The sequence below is a fragment of the Heptranchias perlo genome, chromosome 28, assembly GCF_035084215.1.
Source record: "Heptranchias perlo isolate sHepPer1 chromosome 28, sHepPer1.hap1, whole genome shotgun sequence".
NCBI classification, from domain to species: Eukaryota; Metazoa; Chordata; class Chondrichthyes; order Hexanchiformes; family Hexanchidae; genus Heptranchias; species Heptranchias perlo.
The window spans coordinates 40,109,238-40,132,539 of record NC_090352.1 but is presented as its reverse complement, the minus strand read 5'-3'; the positions used below and the strand labels follow the sequence as shown (position 1 = coordinate 40,132,539).

Sequence of the window (23,302 nt, the reverse complement as noted above, 5' to 3'; positions counted from 1 at the left end):
GGATCTTGATAAATTGGGCCAGTGGGCCGATGAATGGCAGATGGAGTTTAATTTAGATAAATGTGAGGTGATGCATTTTGGTAGGTCGAATCGGGCCAGGACCTACTCCGTTAATGGTAGGGCGTTGGGGAGAGTTATAGAACAAAGAGATCTAGGAGTACAGGTTCATAGCTCCTTGAAAGTGGAGTCACAGGTGGATAGGGTGGTGAAGAAGGCATTCGGCATGCTTGGTTTCATTGGTCAGAACAATGGATGCAGGAGTTGGGATGTCTTGTTGAAGTTGTACAGGGCATTGGTGAGGCCACACTTGGAGTACTGTGTACAGTTCTGGTCACCCTATTATAGAAAGGATATATTTAAACTAGAAAGAGTGCAGAAAAGATTTACTAGGATGCTACCGGGACTTGATGGTTTGACTTATAGGGAGAGGTTAGACAGACTGGGACTTTTTTCCCTGGAGAGTAGGAGGTTAAGGGGTGATCTTATAGAAGTCTATAAAATAATGAGGGGCATAGATAAGGTAGATAGTCAAAATCTTTTCCCAAAGGTAGGGGAGTCTATAACGAGGGGGCATAGATTTAAGGTGAGAGGGGAGAGATACAAAAGGGTCCAGAGGGGCAATTTTTTCACTCAAAGGGTGGTGAGTGTCTGGAACGAGCTGCCAGAGGCAGTAGTAGAGGCGGGTACAATTTTGTCTTTTAAAAAGCATTTGGACACTTACATGGGTAAGATGGGTATAGAGGGATATGGGACAAGTGCAGGAAATTGGGACTAGCTTAGTGGTATAAACTGGGCGACATGGACATGTTGGGCCGAAGGGCCTGTTTTAATGTTGTAACTTCTATGATTCTATAAGTGCCCCCGCCCCCATAACCTCGTCGTGCCACCCACCCCCCCATCTCCACCCCAGTTTGGGAACCTCTGCTTTAAACTGAACAGGAGGGACTATTGCAAATGAATGACAGATAAACGATTAAAACCGGAATGTTTTGGTGCCCTCAAACAGCCACGGTACTGCTGCTGTTCAGAGAAAAAGTGAGATGTGAACAGAATGAAGTCCTCAAACACTTGAGTGAGGGACGGAGGGTCACCTAGAAAGGCAGTCTCCTCAGATGATATCCCTTCCCTCTGTGCGGCTGGACGATAATGTGCTATGTAAATGTTCATTCAGGAGGGAAATCAGACAGCACTTCTTCACACAAAGGGTGGTGGAAATACGGGTATGAAGGTATATGGAGCAAAGGTGGGAAAATGTCATTGAGATACAGATCAGCCATGATCTAACTGAATGACAGAACAGACTTGAGGGCTAAATGGCCTCCTCCTGTTCCTAAATGTAATGGTACAGACTGCCAAATGAAGAATGTTAAATCAAATTACAATGCAAAGGGGGAGCTACGGTATTGTTCAGAGCAAAAAATTAAAGCGAATGGGACAGTGGGAGAGGCCTGTGTCATGAGTGCACTGTTAACTGATTTTTTGGCCTCTATTGATTAGTGCTGGCAGTGGTGGTGTTCACAGTCCTGTGACTGAGTCGGGAGGGGATACAGCTGAAATCACAGCCGTCATTAACAAATTGGGACAAAGATTGAGAAGGAGACAGGCTCAGACAGAATACCACTATAAGTTCCAAAAGCAGTGGGGGTGGAAGCAATGCTAGGGGCAATTTTACTAAGTTCCTTTTTTTTCAAAAAAGAAAACAGGTAGAAGATGAACCAAAAAAACGATCACCGAGTTCCCAATTTCAGTTGTATCACTGTTGGAAGGGAGAGAAAAATCAGCAGGTGGATCAGCCTCACTGGGCTGCTGTCACGTCTCCCAGCTGCCAGTTCCAAGCACCACCAGCAGAAACCAGCATGCAGGTTGCCTACTGGCATGAGGACAGTGAGTGACCAGGGCAATAGGGAGAAAATAAAAGTATTACCCTCAAATTAAATAAAATAGAAAACACATAGGAGGCAATTTTAACTTAGCCCGCTAGGTGGGAAACTGACTGGATCGGGTGCGACGCTGGTTTTACACCCTGCCTGATTTCACTCTCCACTGAAGGCAGTGTCGAGTTAATATTGAGCGAGGTATAAAATCAGTGTTCCATCTCATCCTGTGCGTTTCCCGCTCTGCGAGTTAGGTTAAAATTACCCCCGTAATGTGATTCCAATCTTCAGTAAAGTTGAAATGCATGATCCTGGGGCATCTATAGCAAGAAAATACTGCAGCCTAGTTTAAAGGAGGTGATTCAGGAACATGTAAAGGATAATAGTAATAAATCAAAGGGGAAAAGCTTCATAATAACCAGGAATTCCTTGAGGATGTAAGAGTTGGTTAGGGGTTGTTGGAAATGCTGTTATGTGTCTGCATTTTCAGAAAGTATTTGTTAAGGCCCCTCACAATAGACTTATGACTAAAGTAAAAATTCATGGGATTAAGGAGGTCTTTGTAAACTTGATAAGTACCTGCCCAGGTAATAGGATATTCTAAATAGAAGGCCCCAGCTTGCTTGCCAGACCAACATCGGGGAAAGTAATAAGTCTCAAGATGTGGAGTTTGTACGGAGAGAATGTGGCTCACTTTATTTGTGCTGCACTCTAACCTCTAATGGTTTATTTCATTTGAATTCCTCAATTGTAAGTTTGTACTTTCCATCCCCTTTTTTGTATCATACACCATCAGAACAGAACTGCTAGCTGTGTTAAGATGACACTGATTGCAGACTGAGACTATTGTCAGCACTGCAGAGTATGATTTGCTGATAAGCATAAGGTAGATACAGAGAGAACAATGACCAAAGCACATGAGAATGTTGGGTGAATTTTGATCAGTTTCATAGTCCAACTGAATCCAAAGCAGTGCTGCAGCCTCAAATGTGACCCCAAACATACCTTATAATAGACACAGATTAACTTGGTTCATTGTTCTTCATAGCTTTTTCCACTGGAATATGTTGTTTCCATTTCTGCCGATAGCCATTGCTACTACCACTGAATTTTTGTGTGTGGCTCAGGGACATATGATGGCACGCGAGGTGCATTTAAAACGTGTCAAATGGGACAAAGGCATTATTAGGTCAGCTTACAGGAAGAGGTGGTTTTACTGAGACATGCCACTCTGATTTACAGAGGTACAAGTGTTGCATATATTATGAAGGGAGTTACATTGCAGCTTGAAAGCAGATTTATAAGGGAATTAAGAACACAGTATATGCTGCCACATTAAGTCGGCTCGTAGGGAAGATTATGCCTTTTTGTGGTCAGCTGGGTGTCTGATTCACAAAGAAACCAATCCCCATGTTTATTAACATCTGAACCAAATTACTGTGAAATCCACACAGGGAGAGCTCCAATTTACCCGATAAAGAATGCATACATTCTGCCCATTGGGACAAATCATATCAGCTTAAATCCATTTTTTGGCAATAGCCCATCCACAGGGTGTAACTATGCACAGAGGGATTGTAGGAGTTTGACCAGCCTCCAATGGAAGATCTGAACCCCCAGGTCCCATTAAAGAGCCAGGCTGGTTGGTCAATGGTCAACGTACCCTGGAGTACCGTCAACCCGCCTGGCTCAGGTATCAGATTAACAAATCTGCTTTGGAGGGTTGACTCAGTTCCAACCTTCCATTGCCTGGCATGTCATCTTGAGCCACCTCAATCCAGAGACCTCACGGATAGATTTTAATGCGAGATGGTGACTGACTTGGTGAGGATGAGCTGAATTGAGGGAGTTGTTTAGCAGGGCAGTAGGGTCATGATAGGTGCAAGGCCCAGAGGTGGGGGAGATGGGAGTTAGAGGGAACTGATGAAGGAGCTAGTGGGGGAGTGTTTTTTTTTGCAGGGGTAAAGGGTATTGGTAGTGTGGTTGGAGGTCGGCAGGGAGATGTGGATGGGAAAGGAGACAAGGCAACGGTCAGGAAATGGAGCTGCTGAGGCAACTTGAGCTACCCAGGTTTAGGGTGGGGGGGTGGTGGAGGCAAAGGTGAGGTTAAAGGAGGACATGAGGGCAAAGAAATCAGATGAGAAGAAGCAAGGGGAACTAAGGTGGAGGCTGAACTCGCCAAGAATAAATAATCACTTGACTCAGAGGCTGAAGTAGGAGAAAGGCAGGTAAGTGATTGGTAGTGACTGTGGGCTATGTTTTACGTTAACATATAGCATATAACTAAATTTTAAAAACTAAACTTAATTTAGTTAATTTAATAAATTAAACAAGATAAATAATTTGATTAACACTAAACTAATTAATTAAATAAATAAAATAATGGGAGAACAGGAGATGTGTTGCTGCTGCAATATGTGGGAGCTTGTGGACATTTTTGTCCAGGGCGACGACATCTGCAGTAAGTGTCTGCAGCTCGAGGAACTTCGGCTCCGAGTTGAGGAGCTGGAGTCTGAGCTGCGGACATTGCAAGACATCAGAGAATGAGAAAGCTACCTGGACCTTTTGCTCCAGGAGGCAGTCACACCCCCTAGATTAAATACTTTAGAACTGACACGTGGTTGAGGACAGAAGGGTGTGACTGCGAGTGAGGCAGGTACGGGGATCCTGGAGGTAGTATTATAGAAATCATAGAAAATTTTGCAGGAGCCTCAGTCCCTGTACATGTCCAATAAATTCAAGGTTCTTGCAACCCTTGTGGGCAAGAGCAGGGACTGCGGGGAGGACGAGCAAACTGACCACAGCACCGTGGGACAGGAAACCATTCAAGTGGGGGGAATAAAAAGGAAGGTGGTCGTAGTAGGCGACAGTATTGTTAGGGGGATAGACACTGTTCTCTGCAGCCAGGACCATGAGTCCCGAAGGCTATGTTGCCTACCCGGTGCCAGGGTTAAGGACATCTCCTCCGGGCTGGAGAAGAACTTGGAGTGGGAGGGGGAGGATCCAGTTGTCGTGGTCCACGTAGGTACCAACGACATAGGTAGGACTAAGAAAAAGGATCTGCTGAGAGAGTTTGAGCAGCTAGGGACTAAATTAAAAAGCAGAACCACAAAGATAATAATCTCTGGATTATTACCTGAGCCACAAGCAAATTGGCACAGGGTAAATCAGATCAGAGAGATGAATGCGTGGATCAAAGATTGGTGTGGGAGAAGTGGGTTTCGATTCATGGGGCACTGGCACCAGTACTGGGGAAAGAGAGAGCTGTTCCGTTGGGACGGACTGCACCTGAACCATGCTGGGACCAGAGTTCGAGTGAATTTGATAAATAGGGAGGTAGATAAGGCTTTAAACTAAATAAGGTGGGGGGGGGGGGGGGGGGGGGGAGGGTCCCGGTGGACAGAAATCTAGAATGCTAAAAGAAAAGTCATGACAGCAGTGCAGGAAAGTGATTGGGGTAAGGATAACCAGATTGTGTCAGGAAGGGACAGAGCGTACAAACAAAAGACAACAAATAGGGTCCGGGTAAGAAAAAATGGTAATAAGGCAAATCGGGCCATAGTACAAAAAAATGTTAAGATGTCTAAAAATGTTAAAAAGACAAATCTAAAGGCACTGTATCTGAATGCACGAAGCATTCGTAATAAGGCAGACGAATTAACAGCGCAAATAGATGTAAACAGATACGATAATTGCGATTACAGAGACATGGCTGCAGGGTGACCAAGGCTGGCAGCTGGATTCGATATTTAGGAAGGACAGGCAAAAAGGAAAAGGAGGTGGGGTGGCATTGTTAGTAAAGGAGGAAATCAGAGCAATAGTGAGAAAGGATATTGGCTCAGAAAATCAAGATGTAGAATCAGTCTGGGTGGAGTTAAGAAGCACCAAGCTGCAGAAAACACTGGTGGGAGTTGTCTATAGGCCTCCAAACAGTAGTGGTAATGTAGGGAATGGCATCAAACAGGAAATTAGAGATGTATGTAACAAGGGTACTACAGTAATTGTGGGTGACTTTAATATACAAATTAGCAATAATACTGTGGAGGATGAATTCCTGGAGTGTGTACAAGATGGTTTTTTAGACCAGTACGTTGAGCAGCCAACCAGGGAACAGGCTATCCTAGATTGGGTATTGTGCAATGAGAAGGTGTTAATTAATAATCTTGTTGTGCGGAGTCCTTTAGTGAAGAATGACCATAACATGATAGAATTCTTCATTAAGATGGAAAGTGAAGTAGTCCAATCCGAAACTAGGGTCCTAAATCTAAACAAAGGAAACTACGAAGGTATGAGGAGAGAGTTGGCTATGATAGATTGGGGAGCTTCATTAAAAGGCATGATGGTGGATAGGCAATGGCTAATGTTTAAGGAACGAATACATTAATTGCAACAGTTATACATTCCTTTCTGGCGCAAAAACACAAAAGGAAAAGCGGCCCAACAATGGCTAACAAAAGAAATTAAGGATAGTATTAGATCCAAACAGGAGTCATATAAAGTTGCCAGAAAAAGTAGCAAGCCTGACGATTGGCAGAAGTTTAGAATTCAGCAAAAAAGGACCAAGAGATTGATTAAGAGGGGAAAAATAGAGTATGAGAGTAGACTTGCAAGGAACATAAAAGTGGACTGTAAAAGCTTCTACAAGTATGTAAAAAGAAAAAGATTAGTGAAGACAAATGTAGGTCTCTTACAGTCAGAAACGGGACAATTTATAACGGAGAACAAGGAAATGGCAGAGCAATTAAACAAATACTTTGGTTCTGTCTTCACTGAAGAGGACACAAATAACTTCCCAGAAATGCTAGGAAACCAAGGATCTAGTGAGAAGGAGGAATTAAAGGAAATTAGTATTAGTAAAAAAAAATGCTGGAGAAATTAACGGGACTGAAAGACCCCAGGGCCTGATAATCTGCATCCCAGAGTACTAAAAGAGGTAGCCATGGAAATAGTGGATGCATTGGTTGTCATCTTCCAAAATTCTATAGATTATGGAACAGTTCCTGCAGATTGGAGGGTGGCAAATATAACCTCACTATTTAAAAAAGGAGGGAGAGAGAAAACAGGGAAGTACAAACCGGTTAGCCTAACATCAGTAGTAGGGAAAATGCTAGAGTCTATTATAAAGGATGTGATAACAAGACACTTAGAGAATATCAACGGGATTAGACAAAGTCAACATGGATTTATGAATGGGAAATTGTGTTTGACAAACCTACTGGAGTTTTTTGAGGATGTAACCGGTAGAATAGATAAGGGAGAACCCGTGGATATGGTGTATTTGGATTTTCAGAAGGCCTTTGATAAAGTCCCACTTAAGAGGTTAGTGTGCAAAATTAAAGCACATGGGATTGGTGGCAATATACTGGCACGGATTGAAAATTGGTTAACAGACAGAAAAGAGAGAGTTGGAAAAACTGGGTCTTTTTCGGGGTGGCAGGCGGTAACTAGTGGGGTACCGCAGGGATCAGTGCTTGGGCCCCAGCTATTCACAATATATATCAATGATTTGGATGAGGGAACCAAATGTAATATTTCCAAGTTTGCTGACGACACAAAACTAGGTGGGATTGTGAGTTGTGAGGAGGATGCAAAGAGGCTTCATGGCGATTTAGACAAGTTGAGTGAGTGGGCAAATACATGGCAGATGCAGTATAACGTGGATAAATGTGAAGTTATCCACTTCAGAAGGAAAAGCAGAAAGGCAGAGTATTATTTAAATGGTGATAGATCGGGGAATGTTGATGTACAAAGGGACCTGGGTGTCCTTGTACACCAGTCACTGAGAGCAAACATGCAGGTACAGCAAGCAGTTAGGAAGGCAAATGGTATGTTGGCCTTCATTGCAAGAGAATTTGAGTACAGGAGCAGGGATGTCTTACTGCAGTTATACATGGCCTTGGTGAGACCACACCTGGAGTATTGTGTGCAGTTTTGGTCTCCTTACCTAAGAAAGGATACACTTGCCATAGAGGGAGTGCTGCGAAGGTTCACCAGACTGATTCCTGGGATGGCAGGACTGTCGTATGAGGAGAGATTGGGTCGACTAGGCCTGAATTCACTAGAGTTTAGAAGAATGAGAGGGGATCTCATTGAAACGTATAAAATTCTGACAGGGCTAGACAGACCGGATGCAGGGAGGATGTTTCCCCTGGCTGGGGGGTCTAGAACGAGGGGTCACAGTCTCAGGATACGGGGTAGGACATATAGGACCGAGATAAGGAGAAATTTCTTCACTCAGAGGGGGTGGTGAACCTGTGGAATTCTCTACCACAGAAGGCTGTGGAGGCCAAGTCACTGAATATATTTGAGGAGATAGACAGATTTCTAGACACAGAAGGCATCAAGGGGTATGGGGAGAGAGGGGGAATATGGTATTGAGATAGAGGATCAGCCATGATCATATTGAATGGCGGAGCAGGCTCGAAGGGCCGGATGACCTACTCCTGCTCCTATTTTCTACGTTTCTAAAGGAGCAGATCTCAACAAGGACGCTGGCACAGGCCTTGTAAGGGTGGTAGCGGTGGAAAAGGGTGAGGAAAATGTAGCCCAGGAATAGATGTAGAACCTCAGGTGAGACTTGGTGATAAAAGCCATGCCAATGTCTTTGGATGGGACACACGGCAAAACATGCAGCCTGGTGAGGAGGCTATGATGAAATGGAAGGAGTTACCGACCATAAGCCAGGTTTCTGTTAGCATCAGTGTGTCAAATGACTTCTCTACAATGATGTGGATAGTGAGGGCTTTGTTTACGAGGGAGTGGATGCTCCGGTGGCTGACAGTTGATGACCCACTGATGGGACTTGGGAGGGAGGCAGTGGCAGCTGGCAGGAAGGGGGCGGGAAGGAAGTGAGAGAGATGGGCAGGATGGCCATCAGGAGCAGTGAACAGGCAGTAGTGGCTGCTGTTCTGCGACAGCCTGTGCCAGCTGCCTACATGGAGAACACCAAGGGTGAAGCAGAGGGAAGATGGGCTCATTAACAAGCAGTTGAAGCCTGCAGTGGCGTTAGCAAGAGGAAAGTTTACCTAGCCGGTAGGATAAGATAGAGTGGGGGGAGGGGGAAGGGGGAAATATTGTTAAAAGGAAAAAGGAGCCACAAAGGGGATGAAGGGAGTTTGAGGAAGAAGGAGGTGGGAGAGGAAGGGAGGATAAAGCCGGGCTGGGGGAAGGCTGATAGAAGGAGCTTGGGTCTGGATGGTAGCCAATGTGTGCATGTGGGTGGATACAGGAAAACCTTTGGTTACACAACTAAGAGGCAGAGAGTCAGGAATATCAAGGGAGTTTTCACATCAATCTTCATATTTCTATAAACCTGTAGCGCAATCCTGTTGGGGAGCATACTTTAGAATTTTTGTTCATCTCAGTTAAAATAAAAAGTAGTATTTCCTAGCCTAACTACAAATGTTTCAGGTTATTTAGGGTTAACCCCAATTTTTGTTAAATCATTAATCTTCCTCTTGCAGTTGAGAGGTGTCCGATATCCCTTCAGGATCTCCCACACTATCAATTCCTTTGTCCATGTGTTGTTATAGTGATCATTGGGACTGATTGAGGTACCCGAGGAAGCTTCCCCTTGGGCGCTGGAACGAGCAAGGTAATCACCACGGTGATTGCCTGATCCAAGGGTTCTGGACTCCACCCCTACCTTTCCAGCCTCAGAAAACAAACCAAAAATGGACATTACAGAGACAGAGCAGGACCACCTCTAAATGTCCCAGGTTTGGAGGCAATATTAATATATTGGAACTAATGCCTTGTGCCTTAACTAGGTTCTCTTGGATATCAACCTTATAAACGTTCCCCGATACTTAATGTAACAACTCTCGTTACCTTGATTATAATCAACATTCACTACTTATTTACACTGAAAGCTTTTTGACTCTCTCTTAGGAGTGACAAACTCAGAAGTGCCAAATCCATGCTGCATGTACAGGGAGTGTTCACATAATACACTCAACTAGGTGTCTGCAGTGGCCATCTACAGAGAACCTGTATTTATAATTTGATAGGATACTCGGTCAATAAGTAAACTCAGGACAGTTAGCATCAATTACTCTAATTCAGTTCCGACCCTAGAGCTCAAAATAACACATACATCTCCGGGGCCGGCGAGGAACGCCGGAGAAGGCCGGGGCCGGCGCGGAACGCCGGAGAAGGCCGGGGCCGGCGCGGAACGCCGGAGAAGGCCGGGGCCGGCGCGGAACGCCGGAGAAGGCCGGGGCCGGCGCGGAACGCCGGAGAAGGCCGGGGCCGGCGCGGAACGCCGGAGAAGGCCGGGGCCGGCGCGGAACGCCGGAGAAGGCCGGGGCCGGCGAGGAACGCCGGAGAAGGCCGGGGCCGGCGAGGAACGCCGGAGAAGGCCGGGGCCGGCGAGGAACGCCGGAGAAGGCCGGGGCCGGCGAGGAACGCCGGAGAAGGCCGGGGCCGGCGCGGAACGCCGGAGAAGGCCGGGGCCGGCGAGGAACGCCGGAGAAGGCCGGGGCCGGCGAGGAACGCCGGAGAAGGCCGGGGCCGGCGAGGAACGCCGGAGAAGGCCGGGGCCGGCGAGGAACGCCGGAGAAGGCCGGGGCCGGCGAGGAACGCCGGAGAAGGCCGGGGCCGGCGAGGAACGCCGGAGAAGGCCGGGGCCTGCGAGGAACGCCGGAGAAGGCCGGGGCCTGCGCGGAACGCCGGAGAAGGCCGGGGCCGGCGAGGAACGCCGGAGAAGGCCGGGGCCTGCGAGGAACGCCGGAGAAGGCCGGGGCCGGCGAGGAACGCCGGAGAAGGCCGGGGCCGGCGAGGAACGCCGGAGAAGGTTGCTGGCAGACAGGGAGCCCAGAATGGTCCTGGAACAGAGGATTCCCACCAATGAAAACAGAATCCGGATGAAGGACGGAGCAGCAGGGTGGGGGTTGGCCAATCTGCTCCGGAGCAGGGAACTTCATCTGTGGATGAAGTTAAGATGTTCTCACTGTTAGGAAGCAGCAGGCCTCGAACAGTGAGAGAGGGGAGATCGAGGGGAAAGGGGCAGCGTTAGAGATAGATGGTCACAAAAGTAGCCAGTGGATTTCCACAGGATCTGTTCTGGGACTCTTGCTGTTCAAATTATTTGTGAATGATACGAAACAGAGTGTCTGTAGCGGCCATTACATTTGCTGGGTTCTGTGGGCAAGTAATGTGTAGAAAGGAATGTATAGCAATAGAACCAAAGGTGACATGATGAAAAACTTTTTCACACAGCGAGTGATTAGGATCTGGAATGCACTGCCTGAGTGGGGTAGTGGAGGCAGATTCAAAAGGGAACTGGATAAGTACCTGAAAAGAAAAAATTTGCAGGGCTACAGGGATAGGGCGGGGAAGTGGGACTAGCTGGATTGCTCTTGCATTGAGCCGGCGCGGACCCGATGGGCCAAATGGCCTTCTATGATTAATGAGGGATTTATACCAAATATGCAGATAGGTAGAGATTTGGCAGATGGATTTTAGAAACATAGAAAATAGGAGGAGTAGGCCATTCGGCCCTTCGAGCCTGCTCCACCATTCAATATGATCATGGCTGATCCTCCATCTCAATACCATATTCCCGCTCTCTCCCCATACCTGTTGATGCCTTTTGTGTCTAGAAATCTATCTAGCTCCTTCTTAAATATATTCAGTGATGTGGCCTCTACAGTCTTCTGTGGTAGAGAATTCCACAGGTTCACCACCCCCTCTGAGTGAAGAAATTTCTCCTTATCTCAGTCCTAAATGTCCTACTCCATATCCTGAGACTGTGACCCCTCATTCTGGACCCCCATTTTAATAGATAAGTGTAGGGTATGCATATCAGAAAAAGCAGGAATACATAGGAACATAAGAAGTGAATGACCAGAGAAGACATGCAGCTAGTCAGCCTGGTTCCAAAAACGGATACCCTTTAATCACCTACTAGCTAACTCTTAGTAAACGTATGTAACATGAAATGGTCTTATTTTAAGATGGGTTGTTGGGCATTCACGGGACAGGGTTAATCCCCAACCCCCCAGGAGTACAAGTGCCTCCCCTTGAAGGGCAAACCAATTTAAAAATAATCAGGGAAGGGTTAACCATCCAAAGTACTTCTAAATTAAAAAAAAGGAGCTCCATTGCCAGTGGCTGGGAAGGGAAAGCATTTGGGAGTGATCAGGTGAGTGTGAGACAGTTAGCAATAAATTACATTGGGTACTGGGGTACTGACACTGTACAGGTCAATGGTGAGGCAAGTTCTAGAATGCAGTGTGCAGATTTGCACGAAAGAGAGGCATTAGATAGGGATCAGGGAAAAGTGACTCGGATATTTCCAGGCTTTGTGGGACTAAATTACGAGGAAAAGCTCAAGCGATTAAACTTATTTTTGCTGGAGAAAAGCCCGAGGGGCGACATGATGCAGATCTTCAAAATAATGAAAGGTATGGACAAGGCTGATGTAAGCAAGCTTTGAGCATAAGACTGGAAGAAACAAGGACAAAATTCACAAGCCTTGAGCAAGGTTAGAAACTAGAAGCCCTTCCAGAGGATAGTGCGCATGTGGAGCAGACTCATAGAAACATAGAAAATAGGAGCAAGAGTAGGCCATTCGGCCCTTCGGGCCTGCTCCGCCATTCAAAATGATCATGGCTGATCGTCTAACTCAGTACCCTGATCCTGCTTTTTCCCCATTTCCCTTGATCCCTTTAGCATTAAGAAATATATCTATCTCCTTCTTGAATACATCTAATGACTTGGCCTCCACTGCCTTCTGTGGTAGAGAATTCCACAGGTTCACCACCCTCTGAGTGAAGAAATTTCTCCTCATCTCGGTTCTAAATGGCACACCCCGTATCCTGAGACTGTGACCCCTGGTTCTGGACTCCCCAACCATCAGGAACATCCTCCCTGTATCTAGTCTGTCTAGTCCTGTTAGTATTTTATATGTTTCGATGAGATCACCTCTCATTCTTCTAAACTCCAGTGAATATAGGCCTAGTCGACCCAATCTCTCCTCATACGTCAATCCTGCCATCACAGGAATCAGTCTGGTAAACCTTCGTTGCACTCCCTCTATGGCAAGGACATCCTTCCTCAGATAAGACGACCAAAACTGTGCACAATACTCCAGATGTGGTCTCACCAAGGCCCTGTAAAGCTGCAGTAAGACATCCCCTGTTGCTGTACTCAAATCCTCTTGCAATGAAGGCCAACATACCATTCACCTTCCTAACTGCTTGCTGCACCTGAATGCTCGCTTTCAGCGACTGGTGTACAAGGACACCCAGGTCTCGTTGCACCTCCCCTTTTCCCAATTTATCACCATTCAGATAATAATCTGCCTTTCTGTTTTTATAACCAAAGTGGATAACCTCACATTTATCCACATTATACTGCATCTGCCATGTTCTTGCCCACTCACCCAACTTGTCTAAATCACATTGGAGCCTCTTTGCATCCTCCTCACAGCTCATATTCCACCCCAGCTTTGTGTCGTCTGCAAACTTGGAAATGTTACATTTAGTTCCCTCGTTCAAATCATTGATATATATTGTGAATAGCTGGGGCCCAAGCACTGATCCCTGCGGTACCCCACTAGTTACTGCCTGCCACCCGGAAAAAGACCTGTTTATTCCTACTCTCTGTTTCTTGTCTGTCAATCAATTCTCAATCCATGCCAGTATATTCCCCCCAATCCCATGTGCTTTAATTTTGCACACTAACCTCGTGTGGGACCTTATCAAAAGCCTTCTGAAAATCCAAATACACCACATCCACTGGTTCTCCCCTATCTATTCTATAGTTACATCCTCAAGAAACTCCAGTAGATTTGTTAAGCATGATTTCCCTTTCATAAATCCATGCTGACTTTGTCCAATCCCGTTAATGCCCTCCAAGTGTTCGGTTATGAAAAGAGAAGGGAGCTGATTGGCAATCAATTGACACCTTTAAAAGAGAACTAAATTGATAACTGTTGAGAAAGGAAATTGAAGGTTAAAGTGGTATTACCAGCGTAAGAACATAGGAATTGCTAGATGAAAAAAGGCCAAGGTCCTTCTCCCATCCAGGTAGTCGCATGATACAACGATAAAGGAGGTGTTGACTAATCCTGGCGATGAATCTCCATCAATTAGCGTCCAACAGACCCAGACATGAGGCGAGGAAACCCCCAGTGGTGGAGAGCTTTGGACTTGATTTATTTTAGGGGAGCTCAGGGAAGGAACAAGAAAGATTTCTGTTACACACTATTTATAGCAAAACAGTAAATTTGTGTATAAAGTATGTGTTTATAATTTTGTGGTAAATAGCAAACAGTGATCTTAAAAGAGGTGGAGGAGGAGAGGGGCTCTCCATGACAGAATAATCATACATGGACTCTGGATTGACTGGGCTTCATGGGCCGAATGGGCTTTTCTCGCTGGGGGTTTTATACTCTTACAGTGGCGAGATTATCATCAACAACAACAACAACTTGCATTTATATAGCGCCTTTTACATAGTAAAATGTCCCAAGGCGCTTCACAGGAGTGATTATCAAACCAAATTTGACACCGAGCCATATAAGGAAATATTCGGACAGGAGATCAAAAGCTTGGTCAAAGAGATAGGTTTTAAGGAGCGTCTTAAAGGAGGAGAGGTGGAAAGGTTTAGGGAGGGAATTCCAGAGCTTAGGGCCCAGGCAGCTGAAGGCATGGCTGCCAATGGTGGAGTGATTAAAATCGGGGATGCACAAGCGGCAAGAATTGGTGGAGCGCAGAGATCTCGGAGGGTTGTAGGGCTGGAGGAGGTTACAGAGATAGGGAGGGGCGAGGCCACGGAGGGATTTGAAAACATGGATGAGAATTTTAAAATCGAGACATTCCTGGACTGTGAGCCAATGTAGGTCAGTGAGCACAGGGGTGATGGGTGAACGGGACTTGGTGCAAGTTAGGATACGGGCAGCAGAGTTTTGGATGAGCTCAAGTCTATGGAGGGTGAAAGATGTCATCTCAGGGTCAAAGAGGACGCGAAGGTTGCGAACAGTCTGATTCAGCCTCAGACAGTGGCCAGGGAGAGAGATGGAGTCGGTGGTGAGGGAACGGAGTTTGCAGTGGGAACTGAAGACAATGGCTTCAGTTTTCCCAATATTTAGTTGGAGGAAATTTTTGCTCATCCAGTACTGGATGTCGGGCAAGCAGCGTAACAAATCAGAGACAGTGGAGGGGTCGAGGGCGGTGGTGATGAGGTAGAGCTGGGTGTCGTCAGCGTACATGTGGAACCTGACACTGGGTTTTCAGATGATGTCACCGAGGGGCAGCTTGTAGATGAGAAATAGGAGGGGACCAAGGATCGATCCTTGGGGGACTCCAGAGATAACTGTGTGGAAACAGGAAGGGAAGCCGTTGTAGGTGATTCTCTGGCTACAACTGGATAGATAAGAATGGAACCAGGCAAGCGCAGTCCCACCGAGGACAACGGAGAAGAGGCGTTGAAGGGGATGGTGTGGTCAACTGTGTCAAAGGCTGCAGACAGGTTGAGAAGGATGAGGAGGGATAGTTTACCACAGTCACATCGGATGTCATTTGTGACAGGCTAGCTATCACAGCACTGGGGAAATCTCAGGACAGTCACTGTGAGTGTCACATTGGAATCTTTTGTCGTTTCAGCCTAGACTGTGTCAACAAGTTATTCAACTGCAGAGTGTTTCACAGTTGAGCATGAACCTATACTCACCCAAAACCCAACATGTGCACACTTCCAGCAGGAGTTTTCAGATAATGACCAGGAGGTGGGAATACCGGCAGATTTTCCTCTCCCTAACTAAGGGCCACTGAAGTCAATTGTAATGGCCTGGCTCAGATCAGCTAATTTTGCACCGACCAGTGATGGAACCTGGGACTCTCATACGATTTGTGCAGCTCAACTACTCCCTGGCTAAATTTGATGAGCTATCGGGGAAGCCTAAACTGAATCGTTGTTTCCTGCACAATCTGAATGTCTAACTCTACAAGCATATCCACAGTGTGTGAATCCAACAAAGTAACCCCGACAACTCTATAAAGCGCTGGGAGTTACATCTTGTTTTAATTACTGTAACAAGCAAAATAATTAGGTCACAAGCAAAAGTTCAGAGAAGGGTCACGAAAGTGATTGCTGGTCTGATATGATCGACCTATAGACAAAGGCTGAAGCTTCAATGTAGACAAGTGAGTGAGTGTCAAGCGGCCAAGCAAGACAATGGAGTCCAAGGGATGGAGAGCCCGAGACTAAACTCCAAACGCACTGAGTGGAAAGCCCTGGGCCTGGAACCCAGTCCCAGCTGGGCACGAGCACCAAATGCTGAGCCTGGGCTCCCCTTGAGGTGGGAACAAGACAAGACTCACCAGCCCATCTCACCATGCTGCTGTTGGGTATAATACTGGCCCTGCTCAGGCTGTCATCTCCCTCTTACTCCTACACGTATCCCTCTACTCCCTGTTAAATTAGGAATCTGTCTATTTCCTTTTTGATTGTTTCAACAGAGTTCACATTCACTGTGCTGGCAATAGTCTATTCTACAACTTAATTCCAAAATGTGAAGTAGCTACTCTTCTAGTTACACTTAGTCTGTGGTTTCCATAGTCAATAACCACACTTCCATATTAAAGCCACATTCTTGATAAACTAGTAACGGTTACAAATTGTCCTATTGAGTTTTACATTATCAGGACTAGAAAGAATGAATGTCCGGATATTCTGAAACTGAGTGGTTCTCTGTTGATACACAAGAACAAAACACAATGATGTTCCAAGGAATGCTCCCCACCCTGCCCCCAGCACTCTTACCTGGAACCTCCAGGGGCCATATATGGCCTTGTGGTTAAAATCTGTACGTAATGAATTACATGAAGGAAACATAGCATTGAGCTAGGTTGTAATATGATGGAGTGAAATTTCAGCACTTAAAGAGTTAATGGCACTAAAGCTGGAACTAATCCTTTCAAAAATAAGAAATCAGTTCTAGCTGGTGCACAGGTTAACAAAGTCAGTGATTGATTTTAATGATTTTAATACGAGACGCTGGGTCCTGAGCAGGGAGTTAGAAGTGAAAAAACATAAAACTAACTTTAATAAATGAGTCTTTGGGAGAAGCCGTCTGAAAACATGTTTTTTCTGAATGGATAAATCGAGCAGAAAGCATCCGACGCTGTTGATATTAACATTTTAAAACATTTATCTTACTTTTAAAAGGTTAAGCTGGGTTTGGAAAAATAACTCGAGTCTGTTCAGGACCAAAGCCAAAGCCTTGAGGGCACACATGTGCATTTTCCCAAAAGGGTCTTTGGTTTGCCTATTTTATAACCAGCCCTGCATAGCACAAGAGTTTGAAGCATATGGCTAGACAGATGCTTCTGGCTCCTAGTCAAGGCTGACAGAAATGAAAGGAAAAAAAAAGATGGAAAGTTTTTTTCCAGTGAAGAGCCTTGGGTACCTGGATCTTTTCCTGTCTGCGCTGTTGCTCGGCAAATTTTTTAGTTAGTGCTTGCTTTTTTGCCCTCAGCTCCTTTATATCATCTTCCCCTCCGCTGCCTTCAGGCTCGGAGTCTTGTCCTTCGTATTCTTCAATGATGACATCTTCTTCCTGTGCAAAAATGGTTGGCAACAGAACTGAAGTGAGGAACAGTGAAAAATGAGACTGCTACTAACGCGATACAGCAAGGCGCTGCCATCTTCAATATTCAACCCCATACATTAAACAAAAGCTCAGGAACACAGACCCAAGCCATGTCACATTCATGCCTCGCTGATTAATAATGCCTTGATAAGAATAGAAGCTGCCAGAAATCTAGATAAACATGGATTACCAAGGCAGTCTGGTAGCTCTAGTGAACTCCAAATCCAGCACATTTCTAAATTCAATTTCTAATACTGACTGATTTTTGAACATGCCTTGCCCTTTGGATAACTTCCATAAGTTCTGTATGATGCTGTTACACAAACTTCAGAAGACAGCCCTGCCCTATCATAGTGCACCTCTGGCCAGCGAGGCAAAGCTGCACAATTGGGCGATACCTGGTTTGATGCCCTCGCAAGGGATTTGGGGGTACAGATACACGAATCACAAAATAGCAACGCAGGTTAATATGGCCATAAAAAGGGCAAATCAACCACTAGGATTCACTTTCAATCATAGGGATAGAATTGAAAAGCAAAGAAGTGGTGTTAAACTCGCACAGAACCTTGGTTAGACCACGGTTGGAGTATTGTGCACAGTTCTAGTTTCCATATTACAGAAAGGATATAGAGGCATTGGAGAGGGCTCAAAAAAGATTCACAAGGATGATACCAGAACTGAGGGGATATCCTGATCAGGAAAGGCTGAGGCTCTTCTCTCAAGAAAAGAGAAGGCTGAGGGGTGACCTGATAGAGACCTTTAAGATTATGAAAGGGTTTGATAGGGTGGACGTAAAGAAGATGTTTCCACTTGTGGGGGAGACCAGAACTAGAGGTCATCAATATAAAATAGTCTCTAATAAATCCAATAGGGAATTCTGCAGAAACTTCTTTACCCGAAGAGTGGTGAGAATGTGGAACTCGCTACCACCAGGAGTAGTTGTGGCAAATAACAGATGCATTCAAGGGGAAGCTAGATAAACACATGAGGGAGGAAGAAACAGAAGGATATGCTGATAGGGTCAGATGAAGTAGGGAGGGAGGAGGCTCGTGTGGAGCTTACACACCAGGATAGACCAGTTGGGCCGAACGGCCTGTTTCTGTGCTGTAGTTTCGATGTAACCTGATGTAAGAGAAGGAGGTCACATCTGCTCCACTGTCACCCCACCACTGGTTGGCACCACAGGCTTGAGGAACTGCTTCCAAGTATCTCACCTGGCTCTGTGCAACAGTGTGTGAAAAAACAGGACTTGGTCGTCACACCCTTCACTTCGTAAGCAGAAAAACTTTTTTTTTTAAGACCTGCTTTTATATTTTCTGCCACCTTATGCTTCACACCATTCCACAGCTAAGAATGATTCACTCATGGGAACTCACTGTGCAGGTAGTGTCTCTGGGCACTAACTTGGGTCTTACTCTGTGGCACAGCATGTTAGTTTGAGAGGAACAACTCATGCAATATTAATTATACTGCTAGGTGCTGATCATGTGTTCGGCCAATGCTGTAAACAGAAAGGGCACTAACCGCCAGTAGAAAAAAAATAATTTTGCAGGTTTTTGTATAAAATACAAAGCAGACCCAAGAGTCTGCACACTCGTTTCTCCCCCCAGGTATCTCCTCTTTTGTAGATGGTGATTCATGCCGGCATACGATTCCACAGATGCATGTCTTTCTCAGCCCAAATAGCTTTTCTTCAGGTGTAAAGTGAATGTTGGCAATCTGTTTGGTCATGGGGCAGAGTCACCATCACAGCCAAGTCCTTACCCAGCCCTCAAACACTCTCCAGCGAGGGTAAATGATAGCAATCGGGAGTGGGAATTTGGGCTGATATTCCTCTCAGGAGCACTGAGGCCGAATTATAGTGTCCCCACTGCTGCTCCTTCTGAGATCAGCTAACTCAGCACAGACCAGGATTCGAAGCTGGGACCTGTTCAGTACCACACCACATGGTTCACCATAACTGCTAACATTTCTGTGACTTCAGCAATAATCAGGAGGAGGTAACACTTAAAAAATAAATAGCATAAAATGCTCACCGCTAAGGAATCCCACATTAAAACCCAATGTTAAGGATCAAAAACCAGAATCTACACATTAATCTGCACTGCCCAGTCTGAACTGCTCCACAGCAGTGCATCGTGTGCTGTCCAGATAACGCAAGGAGCAGGCTGAGACACAATACAAGAACTCATCAAATCAGCAGTTCATGAAGAGCTGGGTAGGGGGAGAGAAGCAATTTAAATTAGCAATAAAACAGAAGTTAGATAATCGGGACATTTAAAGCTCTGACCACTATAATTTTAATCAGGGATTCATTACTAGGCAGAATTTAAAGCATTTGTCATTAGTGATTTAGGTTTGGGGGTTTACTGCAGTATTCCACTATTAAGACATTGTGGTATGGAAAGGAGTTTGAACTTAAATAACTGAACGGCAGACTTGCTGGTGTCTGCCCGAGGCCACATTTATACTCTGTTGATATTGGATTCAGACGATATAAACCCTTGGCTGGAGAGGTACCAGCAGGCTCAGAGCACTGAGTTTACTCTGCAAGTTTCACATCAATTGGGCCTGTACAATATTCACTAAGGGACATGTGCAGCATTGACAGCTTTGGAGTCACGATGCAGTACAGTGCCGACTCCGCCAGCCACATATGTCCCCTGCTAACACTGGCATCTGGCTCATTACCTTGGAACACGAGACGGTTTGTTTTGAGTAGAGGGAGAAGAGAACTGGTTAGTGTTAGTGTGTCTTCTGCCAGCCACACAGACAGCAGCTTAGTGTCAGAGGCCACAATATTCCACTGAACTCAAGAACACTACATGCAGGTAAACCTCCACGGGGGTAAAACGAGCTGGAAAAATGAGGCAAGGATTAAAGTGAAAAACCTGCTAAGTTGGTAATGTACTGCATGGCGTGGAACCGAACTTCCCAAGGTGATCCTTGATTCCACTGCCGAGTGAGCTGAGCTCGCCTGGGGTGGTGGCAGGAGTGTGACAAGTGGCCTTAGTGCCCCGGGTGAGGATGCCTGCTTCTGACTGCTATCTACAGGCCCCTGCTAAAGCCCATGTAAACAGCTGACAGGTGAGGATAGGTAAGACTCAGTTGTGATATCATCCACAGTTAAATAGCCTTAGTCAAGGCTCACACAAGAATGGCCAGTTGGGTGGGTTGGTGCCTGTGGAACCTGTACCTCAGTGAGAGTTAACACTTTCAGGAGAGAAAGGGAATTAAAAAATAAAAATTGGCAAGGTGAGGCAGACTATAGAATTCCATCCCTACACAACGAGGTGAAACAGGTACTTCAGGCAGCTTTCCAGTATCTGTGTGACACTCCAAAGATTTAAAGCGTAGCCGCCCCAAGTAGAAGCTCTCAGTCTCAAGAGAGGGCAAGCTGTCGCTGATTTATAATAAATATGAACTGAGAGATTCAGAATAAATGGGCTTTCTTTTCCACAGTAACATCTCCAGAAAGTTGAGAGACGTTGGCTCCTTGCATTATTTTCTGGCAGTACATGGAGATCCTTGCCTTAGTGAGAGTGGCTTTGAGACCTTCTGTACTGTAGTGCTGTGAGCCATTAGCCAGGCAACTGTGGCTTGTGGCAGGGAGCAGAGATCAGGTACTGTCACTCCAACTTCCTGTGCAAATACCAATTGTGCCATCTTACCTTATTTCTGTTAATATTTTTTTTCCAATTGTAAAATCCTCTCAGGACTTGAATCAGATGCTGAGTATTCGTTGGCACCAGTCACTAAACAAAAGAATGTTCCCTTGGTAATGTGGTACATTCCAGGCTCCTCTTTGCCAACTGGTTTTCAAACTTTTGGAACCAGTGCCCTCCCCTTTTCATCTTTAAGGCGCTGACTCTTGCTGGGGCAGTTTTAGAGTCACCCGCCAATCTCCAATACATTCCCGGCAAGGCCATTCTTCACGTGAGCCCAGACAGTAAGAGTCGGCAGGCTGCTCAACTACAAGGGACCTCAATGCTCAACTCCTCCTGTCCTGACTGGACATTCGGGGATGGACACGGGCACAGACGGACGCCCGCGCAGTCCCAGCGTGGGTCAATGGATAGTGATGAGTAGCAGGAACTCTGCTGATTTTCCTCCTCTGTAGTCCAGGGACACTGAGGCCAACTAGACCAACCCTACTGTTACTCCGTGAACTGTAGCTAACAGGATAGGAGGGCGAGGAGCGCATTTGAAGTGCAATTTTTTGGCTGATTGTACAGTAACACAGAGATTATTACACAGGGACTCAGTCACTTTGCCATGGAGTGAGCAGATACAGCCCACTATAATCAACTGGCAGGTTGGACAGCAGAACAGAGGTAGCACACAAATCTACAACCACAGAGGTGTGGAGCATGCATCTTATCTGCAATGAGATTGGAACTGATTCTCTGATATGTGTGGGTTTTGTAGAGCTTACCAGCTATCAAACACTGCTGTTATCCACAAACACAGGAATCAGTGGTGGGAGGTAAGGAAGGTTAGCTCCTTTCCTTTCCCCCCTTTTTAAAAGATATATTGCCTTGGAAGGGGTACAGTGCATAGTCACCAGAATGATACCAGGGTTAAAGGGTTAAATTATGAGGACTGGCTACATAAACTTGGTTTATATTCCCTTGAGTTTAGAAGGTTGAGGGGTGATCTAATCGAGGTATTTAAAATCTATAGGGAGAGGTTAGATATACTGGGACTTTTTTCCCTGGAGAGTAGGAGGTTAAGGGGTGATCTTATGGAAGTCTATAAAATAATGAGGGGCATAGATAAGGTAGATAGTCAAAATCTTTTCCCAAAGGTAGGGGAGTCTATAACGAGGGGACATAGATTTAAGGTGAGAGGGGAGAGATACAAAAGGGTCCAGAGGGGCAATTTTTTCACTCAAAGGGTGGTGAGTGTCTGGAACGAGCTGCTGGAGGCAGTAGTAGAGGCGGGTACAATTTTGTCTTTTAAAAAGCATTTGGACAGTTACATGGGTAAGATGGGTATGGAGGGATATGGGCCAAGTGCAGGCAATTGGGACTAGCTTAGTGGTATAAACTGGGCGACATGGACATGTTGGGCCGAAGGGCCTGTTTCCATGTTGTAAACTTCTATGATTCTATGAAAAGGATTTGATAGAGTAGCTACTGAGAAACCATTTCCACTGGCGGGAGAGTCCAGAACAAGGGGGCATAATCTTAAAATTAGAGCTAAGCCGTTCAGGGGTGAAATCAGGAAGCACTTTTTCAAACAAAGGGTAGTGAAAATTTGGAACACTCTTCCCCAAAAGGGTTTGGACACTGGGGGTCAACTGAAATTTTCAAGACTGCAATCGATAGATTTTTGTTGGGTAAGGGTATCAAGCGATATGGAACAAAGGTGATCCATACCTTAAATGGAGTTGAGGTATAGATCAGCCATGATCTAACTGAATGGTGGAACAAGTTTGAGAGGCTGAATGACCTACAGCTGTTCCTACGTTCCCTCTATTACCATATCCAATTAATATATACTTTACCACTGTCTAAAAACTTTTATCCATGGGCCAGGTGGGATGGGGGGAAGACAGAAGGTGGGCACTTTTAGTCCTTAGCTACTGCAGTGCTTATAGCCACCATTAGCACTTTTAACCAACATGGCAGCCCATCAACCAGAGATGTCATCAAAAGAAACACACAAAGGCCGTCAGCAATTTGTTTATGTAGACTATTCAGTCCGTCAATAAACAAGGCTGTGACGGGAAGCAGCTGACTCAGCTTCTCATTGTCTGAACTACGTGAGGGATACACAAGCTCGTGCATCCACGTGATGAATTGATTCTGAGGGAGAAGAGAATTTA

The 23,302-nt window shown here is 45.7% G+C and overlaps 1 protein-coding gene across 1 annotated transcript in view; it reads right to left on the bottom strand.

The window, feature by feature from the left end:
* The window catches only part of smg6 (SMG6 nonsense mediated mRNA decay factor), a 323,207-nt gene that overhangs the window by 62,660 nt on the left and 237,245 nt on the right, over positions 1–23,302 (bottom strand). Inside the window, exon 15 of the mRNA XM_068008576.1 lies at positions 17,290–17,439. Coding sequence (XP_067864677.1) covers positions 17,290–17,439 — 150 coding nt within the window. The remainder of the gene's footprint in view (positions 1–17,289; positions 17,440–23,302) is intronic.